Source organism: Panthera onca, chromosome F1 (genome assembly GCF_046562875.1).
Source record: "Panthera onca isolate mPanOnc1 chromosome F1, mPanOnc1 haplotype 2, whole genome shotgun sequence".
In the NCBI taxonomy this organism is placed as follows: domain Eukaryota; kingdom Metazoa; phylum Chordata; class Mammalia; order Carnivora; family Felidae; genus Panthera; species Panthera onca.
Window position 1 is genome coordinate 40002752 of NC_138355.1, and position 17269 is coordinate 40020020.

Sequence of the window (17269 nt, forward strand, 5' to 3'; positions counted from 1 at the left end):
AGCATTTTCACTGTTCTCTCAGTTATCTCATGACTCTTAAGTTGAAAAACAACAGCAAATAGTTATATTGACAGTTATTTACAAAGGGTAAAATGTGAGTCTGTGCTGAGTTCTTTTTAGCCAATACATTTTTTGAACATCTGTAGCATTAATATCATGCAGAATGGAAATTCTGTCTCTTTCCATACTTTTTGTTTATTGTAAAAAATTTTTAATTAAGTAGAGAAGACATGGCAAAGACTGAACAGAATTGTACCTTGGCAGTTGCTTTTGGGAAGCTTGTCATCATTTTAGGTTTGAACAGATAAGTTTGGAAGGAAGTTCTGGGAAGTTGAGTCAAGGGTTTGCAGACAAAAGTGAAAAATGGAAATAAATAGGGAGAATAAAGGTAACCTTGGTTTGAGAAAGTAGAAATTAAACTCAGGATTTGAAAAAACAATGCTTTGTGCAAAAACAAATTTAAACACCTATAGAGAGCATGGGTGAGAGGGTTGAAACTTCCTGAATGAAATCAGCTGTATTGTAGCAGCACTTGTCCATCTGTGCTGACTGCCATAGCAGATATTTACCAGCTTCCTGGTCATTTCAAGGTCATTGTAAATAAAAATGTTCTACTTTTGTAGAACACAGTATCTGTCAGTATCTGTGGTTATCTTCTAATTATATTTTTGAAAACTTGCTAACTCAGTAGGGCTCCTTTTTTTTCATTTTTATTTTTTTAGTATTTATTATTTTTGAGAGACAGAGGCAGAGCATGAGCAGGGGAGGGGGACAGAGAGAGAGAGAGAGAGATACAGAGTCTGAAGCAGGCTCCAGGCTCTGAGCTGTGTGGTAGCACAGAGCCCAACGCGGGGCTCGAACTCATGAACTGCAAGACCGTGACCTGAGCTGACGTCGGAAGCTCAACCGACTGAGCAACCCAGGCGCCCGGGGCTTCTTCTTTTTATACACGGAGAAACCAAAATATAATTTTGGAAATGCAATTATTGAACCTGTAATCAGCTTTCAGATCATTGAATGCTTCTCTTGTTCATTAAACGTGTTTGTTTTGCCACTTTATGTCTCCAGCTCACAGATAGAAAGGTGTCTGTTCTTATTTAAAATCAGTGAATGGGACTCTACTTCTCAAGTATGCAATTATCTTCTAAAATACCAACCTAAAAGATCACATCCAATCAGAATTAATGGAGAATGAATGAATGCTCATAGACTTTTACCTCATAAATAACAAACTTTCTTTTTTACTTTAACCTCCATTCCAGTGCCCCTCCTTTTTTTTTTTTTTTTCTTTAAAGAGAAATGCAGGGTAGGAGGAGGGGGTATTCCTCTGCCTTTCTGCGTTCCCAGGAATAGTTTACCCCGCTTTACTTAAATGCGTGAAGAATTTCCAGCACCATTTTTGTTATTCTTGAGACAAGCATTGATTTTTCCCGGGCATTTAAAATATAAAGATTAAAAAGTACAGTGCTTTTTCTATGTGTGATTATGTATACATAACAATAATAAAATATTTAGTTGAACTGAACTGATTGCAGATATTTATAGGTTCTTGCAGAGTATAAATATATTTACATGGCTTTAAACAAAATTGGAATAGTGATTTTTTTTCAACTGAGAAATCACCATTTTTTTTTAAGCCATGTAAGAACTTTCCTGCTAAAGAAATAAAGGCAGTGACATTCTTCCCATTTCACATATGAGCAAATAGAGAGCCAGGTAGTGCCAGAGCCTCTACCCGACCAGGCGCTGTTGTGCCTCTGCCTCATGGCATCCCACTGCGCGTGCTACAAGGTCACGCAGCCTGAAGTAAACTCTCGGGTGTTGTGTGAGCGAGCGCTTCATGTTTTCCTTCCATTTTTCCATCTTTCTTTTCTCTATTTTCACCCACCATATTAATCTGGAATCTCCTTTCCTCTGCCTTGTGGTAACCAGGTGGGGGGAGGGGCAGGGCGTCATGTAATAATGAACGAAGGAGGAAGCTATTTGCGGAAGGATAGCATTCTTTTTACATATTAGAGTATGTGGAAACTACACATGTAAGATACCAGATATACGAGTCCATAATCTACCAACCAAGAAGTGTTACAGTTTGTCACAATTTTACTAATAAGAGAAAGTTTATTTTCCAAAGAGTTACCCTTTAAGGGTGAGTGTTAAATGAACGCCTTAAAAATTATAACTGAAGTTTTTCACCTAACATTTATAAATAACTTCTGTTTGTATCATATTTAAATTCAGAATATGCTTAAAGAAGCTCATTTTGAAGTTTGAGTCCATAACAAAAACATGACCTTTGTTTTAGTCATAAAAGAGCTGATGCTTTGTGTATATAAGGCAAAAAAAGATGAGAGTCTCAGGGACAGATTATTTTCACATACTTTGAAGTTAAACTAAGTTTATAAAACTTTTTTATTCATTGGAGCAGTCTACATAGTTTTATTTTATAGTTGCCAGATTCACAACTTTTAATAGAACTATATATATTCCCTGGAGTTGTTAGTCAAAATTAACCCATGTTATTTAAATTTGTGCTGGAGGAAACTTCCTAATACACGATCCCAGGAATATTTACATGAGAGACATTCAATTAAATGGCACAATAAATGTTTGGAGCTAAATCTGCTTTCACGGATATCTCTGTACTCCTTATAATCATGTCATCCAATGCTAAGTGAGATGAGACTATTTATAATAATAAATATATAACTGTGCCATTATTTATTAAGATTAACTTAACATTCAGTGTTATCTCAAACACTGTTAATAATGTTTGATTTTCCTTCTTAAAAAATGGGTTCAGTGAGTTAGCTGTTCTCATCATTTATAATATCAGTTGACCACCTTAGTTAGAGTTGCCATATAAGATTAGATCTTTAAGCTTTGAATGTTCCATTTTTGTTTAAAAAATATATTTAAGTAGGCCCTTTGTTCACTTATGCTTCAGAAGTGACACGGGGGACTTGCTCCTTAAAGACATGAATCCAAAACGGTGCCCTATATTTCACATCTCCTGTGGGATCCTATAAAACCGTGTAACTTTCTGTAAGACTTTCACAGTTTTCAAAAGACACACTGAATGATCTTCAGTTGTGAAATATAGACATTACATTACCTTATATCTGTGTAAGATTGCTTTCTTTTCCTTTCTCCCTCTACCCCCAAGTCAATCACTGGTGACGCTTTGGTGTACAAGTTGGGTACGCCTAATCATTTTGTATAAATATCTAAAGCTCCGAAATATAGTGTACTTTAATGTATTAGACCCACTTTGGGGTGCTAAAATGTGTCCTTGGGTAGATGGAAATTGGGTATATCTGGGAGGCTGATATAACATAATTGGTCTCAGAGGGATTAAGATGGGGGTGAAAAAGAAACAGTACCAATAGCACCAGTCTTTATTATTCTATTGAGAATTGTGTTAGTGACCTAAAGCTATAATGCACAAAGAGCCCTATTGTTATTACCTGTACGTGACTGAACTTGATATGTAATTGGGTTATCGCCCTGCTAACAATGACTGTTAGCACTCTCTTCTTTTAAATATTTCTGGTACTAACCCATATGCTTTGATATTTCTTTGGAAATATATAAATCAATATATATTGGTATTTTCTCCACTTCATTGAAAACAAATATTCATTAATTTCCATATAACTCTGTGATTTCATAATCCTTTAGAAATGTCATAGAGAATTGATTTAATTTTTGCTCTATATGCTTTTACTCATTTAAATATTTCTGTATTGCTTTTTAAATTTCCCTTAAGCATCTGAATTAAACAGTTTTCCTTCTGATTTTGTAAGGCTTTTTGTGTAATCAGACCTCTCTTGTGCCTTATTTTTAACGTGTTATATAAAACAATTTTTTAAAAAGTACAATTTTTTACAAACGTGTTAATACAAACTAAAGAAATTTTTGACATAACCTAAACCACAAAAAGTTTCTTTACTTACCCCTATTTATTTTTATCAAAGTTGTAACATCTGCTGATTTTGGCATTATTTCTATAAAGGAATAAATGGAAAGCTAACTCCCTCAGATGAAACACAAAAATTTTTTGAGCAAGTTGCCTAATGATGTTATTAGAAATTGAAGCCTGACACACAAGAATATATACAAAATTCTTAAAGTTACTGTAGGAATGTATGTTTCCTTGAACATGGTTAATGGTATTGTACTTAGGACTTTTGCAAAATATTAGATAAATGTTAAAGATTTTTACCTTCTTTTCTTCCAGAGGTTTATAGGAACTTTTTTAAAAAGTGTAAAGACTAACATTGAGGGAAACCTCTAAGATAATTATTTCATTTTGATTATTTAATGTCTGACTTTCTGAGAGAAAACTTGTTAGAGAGATTTTTTATAATTCATCAGTTACTATGTAAATTTATAATCTGGCATAAAAAATCCCATGTTAAAATTCAAGTACATTTTTTTGTTTGTTTGTTTGTTTGGAAGGAGTTATTGTCACTTTAATGCATGAGTAGGATTAGAAATAACATTAAGGGGCACCCGGGTGGCTCGGTTGAGCATTCCAACTCTTGATTTTGGCTCAGGTCATGATCCCAGGGTTGTGGGATTGAGCCCCACATAGGGCTCCACTCCCAGCATAGAGTCTGCTTAAGATTCTCTCTTTCTCTCCCTTTGCCTCTCTCCCCCACTCACACTCTCTCTCTCTCTCTCTCTCTCTAGAAAATAAAAAAAAAAAGAACATTAAAATTGTCACACTAATCATAATACTAATCCTAACACTTTTTGTCATCATTTAAATGTATCTCTCATGGATAAAGTAGGCCTGTATCTCATTGCAAGTTTTTAGAGCCCTAGAAAAAATTGGGGGGGTTGCTTTTTGATTAGAGTTGGCCTATGAAATATGAGGACATATCTGTTGATTTAGAAACTAAATGAGCCAGTTTTAGAGCTAGCATCTTTTTGAGAATCAAATAGTCTAAAACCATCTTTGTCTATCTGGTAGGTCTCCCGCCTTTGTGCAAAGGTGGCCGTGAGGGAACCTGCACATTAAGATTTTTCTCAAGCAGTATATATAACACAGTAACTTTAAAAGCCTGGGTTCTGAAGCTAGACTACTTCAGTTCAAATCCAGGCTGTGCTCCTTACTGCCTTTGTGACCTTCCTCTGTAAAATGTCATAGTAGCGCCCACCCCATGGAGTTGTTAGGAAGACTGAATCGTTGAGCCGTGTAAAAATGTATAGGATAGTGCCTGATTCATGAGAACAGAGTTGTTATGGGGACTGAATTGTTAAGCTTTGTAAAAATGTATAGGATAGTGCCTGATTCATGAGAATAGAGTTGTTATGAAGACTGAATTGTTAAGCTTTGTAAAAATGTATAGGATAGTGCCTGATTCATGAGAGGAACTCAATATATATCAGATTTTAGGAAATGGTTTTCTCTCCACTCTGATACTAAATAGCACATAGTTGAAACCCCAGGGAGGGCATATAGAGATCTTTTGATCTGAAAATGTTCAAGGGAACTATATTCCAGTTTTTCACTGAAAACCTAGAAAAAATAACTACTAGTTGTGTGGAGCATCTATTATCTCAGTAACATGACCTCTAGATGTGTTGACTGGCTGCAGAAAGTGAAGCAACGAGTAACCAAATGAACCTGATCTGAGTAGTTATTGAACAACTTAAAATTAGAAACTATCTGGCAAAGGTAAGAGTTTTTCCTCTTCCTCTACTGAATGACTTTTAACCTCTTTCTGTTGTCTCCTAATGTTATTCCTTCCTGGTTTCTAACATGTAGGTGACAGTTTTATCCTCCTAGCCATTATTATAGCAGAGGCACAAATAACTCTACCATGTTAAGAGTGATACTGTACTCTTGTATACATTTGAAAGAAGACAGGATGAGATGTGTCCTTATTTATCTAACTTGAATTGTTATCTGGTATGACAAGACAATCCATAGATCCATATAAATTTGTATTTTTAAACCAAATTATTAAAGGTATAAAACTTAGTCTATGGCTATTTGTAACATGAAAGTAAGTTTTACATTGGGATTTTTTTCCCATTACATTGCCAAAAGACTGTTGTCACTGATTTTTCCTCCACTGCGTTAACAAGTCTATTCAGAACAACCAGTGCCTTTAGAACAACCGGTAGTTATCTCACATATATCCAGGAAAACTTGCACCCAGTTAAGAATTCAGACCTATGTAAATCTCCCATTTTGTGTTACAAACCATCTTTTTTTTTTCAAAAAGAATTTCTGATAACTTACAATAAAAGACATAACTTACCAAGTTATTAAAATAGAAATGGAAGTATAAATTCAGAACCAAGGATGGAAGGGAATGTAAACACACCTAACGTAATGGCCAACAATAGTTGTGTGCTTGAGCTGCCCATCTAGTTATTGCTTCCCTTCTGTCAGGGCTCAAAGGGAAACCGCAAATTATTTCTGTTTTCAAGTTACCAGTTACCCAGAGAAACCAATGTTCTCTTCCACTAGATTATAATAGAAGAATCTCCTATAAGGATCTATGAGTAATGCACCAGGCAGCGTCTTTAGTAGTAATTATACAGATAATACCTGTGTGATGTTTGATAAAAGCCAAAAGCAAGCATTAAAGCATGGTTTTGGAAAGGTGATTTGGCGTTGGGATAAACCAGTGAGTTTCCTGATGCAGCCTCCTGGTGGCTCAATTTGATTAAGGAATAGAGTTTGGTTTATCCAAAGTTATAAAGGTGACTTTGTCCCTTTCAAGGCCTTCCCTAAATTTTCACTTTCTTAACAAGTGTCTGATAGGAGCTGTGTAGCACACCTTTCAGGACTCTTTGAACGTTCAAGTTTTTCAATATTCGATACACGTTAATAATCTTTGCCAAGAACCTAGAGTGATGGATTCTAGTCTGCTGATTTGCTTAAGGGAAAACAAAAAGCCAGTCAGCTCTGACCCCTTCAATTATAGCTGAGGTGTCTCACCACTGTGTTCATTGGATGGAAGTCAGACCAACCCCTGAGAATCTGAATAAAGTACCTGAGATTCTACCTTCTCTGCTCACTGGTGGCCACCATAGAACTGGTATTTCCTGTCAGTACCTGGTAACTAACCTCTCTTGATTGGAACTCAGATAATATCTCAAACCAAGTGATATCCCTCTGTAGTGCTAATGATTTGAAATTTAACCAGTTGGTAAGTGTTACTGAGAAATCATTATGCATGCAAAGCTATATTAGGCATCATGAAGAATTCAAACCAAAAGGCCAACTTAGATAAAAGTAAGCAAGTTCTCAACAATGGCGACAAAGGCCTGCATTAAAAATCACGTGACTCGGGCTCCAGTTCAGGTTTCACCATTAATTTTTTTAACTGGTTCTTAGTTTCTTCCCTCTGTAAATTGAGATTGTTATGAGAGATTACAATACTTTAAAAGGATATGGAAGATTTTGTAAAATAGTAAATCCTATATAAATAAAGGATTTTTTAAAATTCAGAAAGATACCTGCCCTTAAATAAAGCTAAAGTAATACATGAGTATTTAAGAGAACCACACAGTGCAAAATTATGCTCAGTATAGGTTAATACCTCTCACTAAAGCTATCTCCTTCATCTTCATAATCCTGATATGAGTAGAGTCATAAAAATTGTTTTATATATATATATATTTATATATAAATTTATATATATTATATTTATTTATATTTTTATATATTTTTATATACTTATATTTATTTTATATATATATATAAAATTGTTTTATATATATTTTATATATGTGTGTGTGTGTGTGTGTGTGTGTGTGTATACATAATTCAGTTATCTAGGTATAGATACAGAATTAAGCCCCGAATTCAGAAATTCACAGTTCTACCCAAATCTCAATATGTCGGTATCTCAGAAGTAATACCTTCAAAATTTACTGTCCCTGTTGCCCCCTCGAAGCCACTCTTCCTTCTCTGTTACCTACTTCCGTTAGTGAAGACACTCTCCTTTCACATACCCTGGTGAGAACTTCTGATGAACAATATTTCTTGCCTGAAATCTTAGAGAAACTCGATTGAACATTCTGCTGGCATTGCTCTCTTTTTGTTCTTTGACTATGCCAAGAAAATACGAACCGAAGCACAGCTTTATTGATCTCTCCCTCCTGGCTTAAGTACTGACTTCCTGTTGCCTATATCAATAGATTCTAAACTCCTTAAGCCTTTCCTTTATTTAGCCTCCGTTTATCATTTCATCCCTGTTGCTTGCTCCCCGATCATTCAGAAGTACTTGCTATTGCTTTCATATACCTTACAGTTTCTTTAGCTCAGCACCTTTGTTTATTCTGTTCCCTCTGCTTAGACTCTTCCCTGCCCTTTTGTATATCAAAATTACATTCACGCTTCACACCTTAGCTCAGTTGCCATGACCACAAAACCTTTTCATTTTCCTTCACTCAGAAGTTCCCCATTCATTCTGTCATTTACATGTCAGCACTTACTGTTCATCTAATATCCATTCTCCAGGTCTTTTCAGTTTAATAGGAGGACACAGATACTAAATGAAGTACAATAAAGGATTGTAAAGGCTTTAATAAAAGCACATGAGCACCTGAAACTAATGTAATGTTAATGTCAACTATACCTCAGAAAAAATATTTGGAGGGTATGATGGAGGACAAAGAGAATATTAAGTTCTGCATGCCAATAAGTATGTTTAGGGGAGGCTTCAGAGAATGAGTAGGTGGTAGGCAAGCAAGTAGGGGGATTTTGAGGGAGGCTTTATAATAAGCAGCAAAGCAACATACAGAGATTCAGGGCATAAAACAGTTTGATGAACACAGAACTGTGAGTGCTTTGTTATGGTCAGAGTGTAGTGTGGGGCTGGAGGGAGGAGGGGTTTGGGGCTAAATATAAAGCTGGAAAGGTAGGCAAGAGCCAAATGTTAGTAGCCTATAATATACCATGCTAATGGTTAGACTTTCTAAAGGGCAATGGGAGCCATCGAAATGCTTAACGTTGAAGTGTGGTCAGCTTCGTGTTTGGGCAGTGCTAAGGAGATTGGAAGAAACTGGAGGTAAAGCTGTCAGTTGGAAGATTATTGCTTGAGTGTAAACAGTGGGGTCTGCGGCAAGAAAAAATAGGAAACAGTAGGACTTTGTTGATGATTCTTAGGCAAGGGGGAGGAAGTGTGATGAAGTGTCTTGTAGGAATTTCAGATTTCTGGCTTGAGAAATTGGAGGCATTGCCAAGATAGAACTGGTTTGGGGAGAAAATAAAATCTCAGTTCTGAGCATGTTTAATATGATTAACATATGATTAATATGCTCAGTTCTGAGCATGTTTAATATGATTAACGTTAATATAAGTAATATGATTAACATATATGATTTAGTATATGTAGATAGATTTAGTATTTGTAGATAGATATGCTCAGAAGCCAGCTTGGAAATACGTTAACAGAGCCTGTAAAGAGGTCTGGTGTGAGGATAGGTATGTTTGTGTGCTCCTTAGCATATTGTGATGGTTATTGAAGCCATGGGAGTAAATGAAGGTGTGTAGGTTAAGATGGTGGAGAAAGGAAAAGAGATAAGGGAAGAACTGACCCTTGGGACACACTGACAATAGAGGGACTGCCAGAGGAAGATAAACCTACAAAGGAAGGAAAAGTCAGAGGAGAACCAGTATGGTGCATGGGGCCGGAGGAGGACACAACACCCAGCAAGGCTGCGATCAGCAGCAGCAGACAGGGAGAAAGGTCGTAAGAGGCAGACAGAAAAGAGTTTGTTAGGTTTAGCAAACTGTTCACCTTCCCCAGAGCGATTTCAGTGAAGTACTGTTAGGGGTGGAGGAGATGAAAAAGTGATTGTAGTTGGCTTTAAATAAGTAGGTTAAGAAAGTTGATATAGTAAGATAGTGTTGTTTTTTTTTTCCCCACCCCCAAGAAATTTAGCTGTAGAGCAAATACATTAGATCAGGCAGTGGTTAGGAAGAGAAACTTGACTATACTTATAGACTATGATGAAGGAATCGGCACATGAGGAGAGGCTAAAGATATAGAAGAATAACAGTCATTAAATATTCATTCATTAAATATTCATTCATAGCCAACTATATTCCAGATACTGATGTCTAATGGTGCAGAGATTGAGTGGTAGGGTTGAGAACAGTAGAAAAAAGAATTCTTCTGAGACTAGAACAGAGATATGGATCAGATGTATATATGTTTGATAGGTTGAGATAAGATACTGAGGAAAACTTAAGCCTAACAGTGTTTTTTCATTATGAGGTAGGAGGCAAGGTCATGGGTGAGAAGGAATTGAGGGCTGTGCCTACAGATTAGTGAAGATTGAGATTAGCCACTGGGGGAAATGGAGTTTATGAGTCAAAACATTTGGATTGTAGAACAGCTTGTAAGGTCCAGTTGCAGCTAGGACCATGAATCTGGTGACTCCAGACTGTATGGTGTCTGTGATTTTTCTCCAGCAGTCTTTCACGTCCTGGGAGAGAAGCGAAGATAACAATTGCCAGGGTTGGTATAGCAAAAAGACAAAGGATTACGTATTAATGGTGTTGCCAAGTAAGTGGTTAAAGGATTGTGCTATGAGGTCTGGCCTGGAAATGAGTGACGTAAGTCCAGAAGCAGAAGGTTAACTAGGAGGAAAGATACTGGACATGGTCTCAATCAAATCAAAGCACATTCATAGCAGGGGACAGATGTGAGAGGTCCGGGAGGATAGGAGCTTATACCCACATTTCTATGTGACACGGGACATTGTAAGGCATAGGCTCTGCCCCTGGGAGGCAGAGACTAAAATGGAATGAAAATGAAGAGTAATGCCAGGTAATCAAGAAGAGAGAGAGAGAGAGAGTGTGTGTGTGTGTTTAATGTTTATTTATTTTTGAGAGAGACAGAATGCAAGTGGGGGAGGGGCAGAGAGAGGGAGACACAGAATCTGAAGCAGGCTCCAGGCTCTGAGCTGTCAGTACAGAGCCCAGTGTGGGGCTCGAACTCATGAGCCATGACATGACCTAAGCTGAAGTTGGACGCTTAACTGACTGAGCCATCTAGGTGCCACAAGAAGTGTGTTCTGAATAGAGGGTCCAAATGGACATGACAGTGACCACAGATGCCGTTGTAGTGCTTGGGATGAAGAATACTGTCCTCTGGATGTCCTCAATGAGTCAGGTTGGAACAATTCATTAAATAGATGGAAAGAAAAAGAGGAAAGTGATGATTGTTTTTTCTGGGTGGCTATTTACAGTCTTTTTGCCTCTAACTGTCTCACATATATCTCTTGAGATACCTATCCCTTTATAGTTTATAAGAGAAGTATTTATATGATTTCCTCAGTCTTACATTTATTTCTTTGTCATTCTTTCTTTCTGCGCTAGATTGATTGTAAGCCGTCCCCAGCAGGTACCACGTATATTTCATTTATTGCTTTATCCTTACTACCTAATAAACTGTCTGGCACATAATAAATGCTCAATAAGATTTTATTGAATGAATGAATGAATGAATGAATGAATGAATGAAGGGAGAGGCAGAAAGGAAAGAAGAGTCAGATTGTCAGGAAGAAAAATGAGTCATTTTCTCATTTCCCATCCTGGACAATAAGCCTTCCTTTCTGGACTGGTTCTTTACCTGATTAACCAGGAGTGTCCTCCAATGCCAGCATTGTCTGTCTCTTGCGAAGTAGGGCCTCTAGAGACATTGGGGTGGCCGACGAGTGAGAATCACTACTAAAGCATATTTTCATGTTATAGGATCTTCTTTTCATATTTTATTAATTTATGATATAATAAAGTTTAGGAAAAATTTTGAGGTATGCATATTTTATATCTGATTTTATGCTATGTGACTTGTTAGACATTTCTCTGGAAAAGATAAATCTTTATGACAAAATGAACTACATTTCAGATGGAGATTGAACCACATACATAAGAAAAAGAAAAAGCAAACATTGTATTGCTTTCAATCTGTCTACTGCAGAGTTTCTGATTCTCCTGTCCTTATAAAGGCTATCCTTAAGTGGGGAGGGGAGGTTAAAAAGCAATTGCTCAGCTGCTAACCCCACTACCTCTCCATTTACCTTATACTTTACTTCTCTCCTCCTTTATTATTCCTGGTTCTCATCTTTCTACTTTGGAGAGCCAGAGAATCACTGTCCTCTTCAGCTAAACTTACATCCATCTATCTTTAATCTTGGCCACCTTCTCCTCTGGACAGGAGAACGTGACCATTTGCTACAGTAGGTTGGAAATGTCACCCAATTCTGAAGTATTAAGCTGAAAATATAAGGCTTCTGGACTGGTTTGAAGGATGTGCCAGTTTTATTCCGTCAAAAATTGCTATTACATCTACTTGCATTTTGGTTCAATAGAATGAATTTTTGTATCACAATTATATTTTTTTTGTTGTCATCTTTTCTGCTTTTTTTTTTTTTTTTTTTTTTGGTCATTTTTATCTCTAAACAAAATATCTGACAACTAGGTGACCTGTTAGAACACATTATCTTTTAAATATAAGTATCCTTATAAATGCTTTTCCTGCTGTTTTCTGTATTGTGTATAATGGGATGTATTTGTTTTTATTTTAATGGGTAAAATGCCAACCTCATTCTGATTTAAATTTCTCTTAGATCACCATAATAAAATGCCTTGCTATTGCTGTACCCCTTACGGATTTTGAATTCTATTGTCTGCTGCACTGCAAGGAATAGAAATTTAAATCCTCAGACCCTCTCTCAGTGGGAGTAACATTACCATTACCATTTACTACATGGTAATAACTGGCCAGAAAGAGTTAATGCAAGTTTTCAAAATACCTAAATTATTTCTCAAGACATACTTAGAAAGCAAATGAAACTGGCCCTTCCTCTTGATTTGGCTTATCATCTGTGAAAGACCTTATACAGTGTTATGAAGACACATAGTCTCATAAACTGATGGCAGTTGGAATTGAGAAAGAAATCCCATATTCTTCTACTCAGCGGCTCTAGGACCAGATGGGAGGAGGGTATACATTTTTTAAATTTATTGAATGTGCATATTTTCTGTAATGTAAATAAGCAATGTAAATAAGTAAACTTCAGCTCTCTTATCTATAAAGTGAAGATGCTAACCCTGCTTCATGGAGATGAGGATTAGAATACTATTCATAATTCACCTTGCTTGTAATTTATTACTCTTAGTTCAGAAGAGTGTTTTTCTTTAATATGAAACTAATAAAAACATTTTATATTTATATAAAAGAGTGTGTGATAAGTGCATATGATAGCTGATCTACTCTGTGCCTCATAAAAATTTAGATCTATAGATATATACTATATAATTGCGAAAATATAAACTTACAGTTGCAGCTAATGTAGTACATCCTACATCAAATAAACGCGTATATGTCTTCAGTTAATTTGGAGCCTTAGAGTTAAAAACCTGTTATCCTTCATGACTACGATCTTCTAATTAAGCTTCTTTGAAAAATAATAAAATTATTTTAAAGCCTATGATTGTAGACAATACATTTTGCTTGACATTAATACCAATGACTATACATACTTCTCAGAGTTTTCAACTAATTGTAAAATCATTGACAGCAGTCATATATCTTATTTTTTTTTAATTTTTAATTTCCATGCCAGTATAGTTAACATACAGTAATATATTAGTTTCGGGTGTACAATACAGTGATTCGACACTTCTCTACCTTACTCAGTGCTCATCATAAGTGTACTCTGATCTCCACACCTATTTCCCCCATCCTCCCACCCACCTCCCCTCTGGTAACCGTCAGTTTGTTCTGTATAGTTAAGAGTCCGTTTCTTGTTTTGTCTGTCTCTTTTTGTTTTCCTTTGCTCATTTGTTTTGTTTTTTTAAATTCCACATACGAATATTCAGTCAGAAAATGTACTTTCCTTATCAATCTGTATCTAGTCAGAATATTTTTAATAACTTATGGCAATGGTTTTCTAAAGCATCTTGTATTTTCTTTCTCTGTAGCTACGACAGTTAGTGAATATGTGCATCAACCCAGATCCAGAGAAGCGACCAGACATCGTCTACGTATATGACGTAGCAAAGAGGATGCATGAGTACACCGCAAGCAGCTGAATACATGAAGATCATGAAGAACATCGCCCAAATAATTTAAAGTATTTTTGTGCAAACCATACCTCCCCGTTTTTGTCTGGGTGTTAAGATTAATATTTCAGAGCTAATGTGCTTTGAATCCTTAACCAGTTTTCATATAAGCTTCATTTTGTACCCGTTTAAGTCACCTTCTTGCAAACCCCACGTGACTTTGGAGAGTCGAATTGCATGTTAGGAGAGTAAAGAAAATTTAATGGGTTTTAATGACTAAGGGTCTTTAGAAATATTTAGAGTTTTTTTGCGGATAAATTGTGTTCAGATAGATCCACAGTGCCAAATTTTGAAGGTGAGGCTTGGCACCCATCAAGATAGACTTGTAACCTGAGGAAAAGTATCTGAACACGTGACTCGTTTGCTTTTTGTGTCATTTATGAACATCTGAGATTAACACAATTGTGAACTTTTGTGATTATTTTACTTTTAAAAGTTTGAAGTATGTGTTTTAGTTCTTAGCGTTGTAGTTTTCAAATACCATTCTTAAGATAAATGTAGACATAAACTGAGAAACACTTCAAATTCTTAGCTTATAATAACTTTCAAAATGCAACTATTAAATGTGAAAAAAATTGGGGGACAAAATGTGAGTCAGACACTGAAGAGTTCTTTGCTTTATTTTGTTTTGTTTTAATATCTTTGATATTCTCTTTGCGTTAAAGTGGTATAAATGAATCCATTTAAAAAGTGGTTAAGGATTTGTTTGGCTGGTGTGATAGTAATTTTGAAAGTTGCACATTGCCCGAGGCTCTTTTTGTGTTTTTATTATTGTTTGTACATTTGAAAAATCTTCTTTGAATAATCTTGCAGTACTATATTTCAAGTTCTTTATAAATTTAAGTTCTCTCTTCATAATTGTACACTATAGGTGTAAGCATATGTTTTTATTCAGAGATTTTATTGAAGTTCGGATTGGTCCCCTTCAGAAATTTTTTTTGTATTCTTCAAGTTACTTATTTATATTGTATGTGCATTTTATCCATTATGTGTCAGGTTTTCTGAGAACATAATACCCTTTTAAAAAAATATTTGGTATACCATCACTTTTCCTGGATGAAAAACATTATTTTTTTTTTTTTTAACTTTTTAAGATTTGGGCCACCCTGTATGTGTGTAATTTTGTCTTGTTAGAGAAGAAGAAAGGATGTATGTTGTACTGTACCTGTGAATGTTGACACCGTTCTGATTCATTCGACAAGGTTGTAATTTTAGAATATGTTTAAAGCAACGAAAAGTGGCCATTACCACAGCCAGAATTTTTATGATATTAACATTTCTGTTAAGAAGCTTTTAAGCAAAGTACTGTATTCATGCATGAAGGTGACAGAGACGGTAACGCTTCATTTAGTTGAAGGAAAGGGGCAGAGCTTAGTAAATGCTGTTGTGGAGATCGGTTTTCCCTGAATGCCTTCATGTTAGTGGCGACCAGTTCTTCACAGAATTGTGAAAGCCCAGAGGCCGAGTGGCAGTCACTGTTCAAGGACCCCATGCCACCTTCTAACCCTGGGATGGATAATCCTGCCAACGTGAAAACCTCATGTTCAGAGAACACCTACTTTTAGCCGATGCAACTGCTGGTTTTGTTTGCTCATATAAGTAGTTTTTGTACAATCATTTGAATACTTTCCGGTCATTTGTAAACTTTAAAAGTGGTTTATAAAGGGCAAAAGCATAAACTTTTTTTTCTCCCCAGAATCTAATCGGTTCTGGTTCCTGAAGGATAATTTTACCTTGGGAGAGACAAAGGACACACGGGTGGTCCTTTCAATGAGGGCTGGAGACATTGTTTTTCCCAGATTCCAGCTACTTAGAACTTCTACACTGAGCATCCACAGATTTGTCTCCAGAAGTACGAGTAGAATTATTTTTGTTGACCATTCGTGTCCTATTCATTTTCTTGTAATATAATTGATTGAGAGAAAATTTTTCTGTAATTGGAACACTCTCCTTTTTCTTGCATTCTTTAAAAATACATGAATCTAAAATTCATTAGCTTAACCCCTCATAGTGACTTTTAAGGAAAGACTTAAGCTTTTCTTTTCAGTGAATCTCTCTGCTAGAAGGAAGTAGCTGGGAAGAATTTAATGATCAGGGAAGTCCATTATTATTTTCTACATGTGGAAACTTTTTGTTTTGGGTATTGTATCTTTTTTTTTTTTTTTTTTTTTCATCTAAGTGTTCATACTTTTTCCTGAAGAAACCACTGTGTAAAAAACAAATTTTAATTTTGAATGAGATCATTTCAAAGAATTATGAAGATGATTAGGAGTTTTAATTTTTATAATCACCTATAAAATATCCTCTTTATATTTCTGTTTATAGGTAAATTTTGTACTGATTAAGTAAAACAGTTGAATTGGGAAGGAGTAAAATGAAAGGTACATCTGATTCTAAACCTTATTTAGACATTGGTACCAGTTTCCCAGAGGAAAATGTGGGGTAACTTTGTTTTGTATGCTGAGGTTTAGGAATGGTGGAAGAAGGATATCCCCATATAAATAAAGTGCTCAGCAATGTGCAGTGATTGTAAATTTAATAAGATATTACAGCCATTTCATGAATGCTTCACCGTTCTACGTAGTACCTATTACAAAACACCTTTTTTTGTATCAATATACTTCAGGTGTTGCTGTTAACATTTACATGACATGATATTTATTTTAACCAAAGTGTTATTCATATTAAATGTTTTTTTCTTTAAAATGAATGTATTATGTTCATAACCCACAAAAGCATAATTATCCTATGTCTCATATTTCAATAGTACTGTACTACGGACTCCTTTTGTGAAATACTTTTATTTTGTTATGCTTCAAATACACATACTAAAAAAGATTCTGTTGTTAGCTTTGAAAATTGTATAATATCCTAAAATAAATAAAAATACAAAATTAAAAAATGAGTACAATAAAATTTTTATGTATCTGTGATGTTTTCCCCCTAAAACCTACTATTGTTTACGTCGCTTAACACTTAACCTGCAGAAAAAACAGTTCTTAATCATTTCTAAGACTTTATCCTTTGGGGAGAAGCCTAACAATTAAAACAGTCGAGGGTAATAATGAAGTTCTTAGACGAGTGGATTAAAGTGAGGCACACCTTCACGTGTTCCTACTCTCTGTGGTACATCATTTTCTGTCTTTGAATAGGGAAAGGTGTTCTAAA

At 35.5% G+C, this 17269-nt stretch overlaps 1 protein-coding gene across 1 annotated transcript in view; it reads left to right on the top strand.

Annotated features, from left to right (window-relative positions):
- NEK7 (NIMA related kinase 7) overlaps positions 1 to 17003 on the top strand; it is a 157606-nt gene extending 140603 nt beyond the window's left edge. Inside the window, exon 10 of the mRNA XM_060644030.3 lies at positions 13961 to 17003. Coding sequence (XP_060500013.1) covers positions 13961 to 14071 — 111 coding nt within the window. The 3' untranslated portion in view covers positions 14072 to 17003. The remainder of the gene's footprint in view (positions 1 to 13960) is intronic.
- Positions 17004 to 17269: the final 266 nt, after the last annotated feature.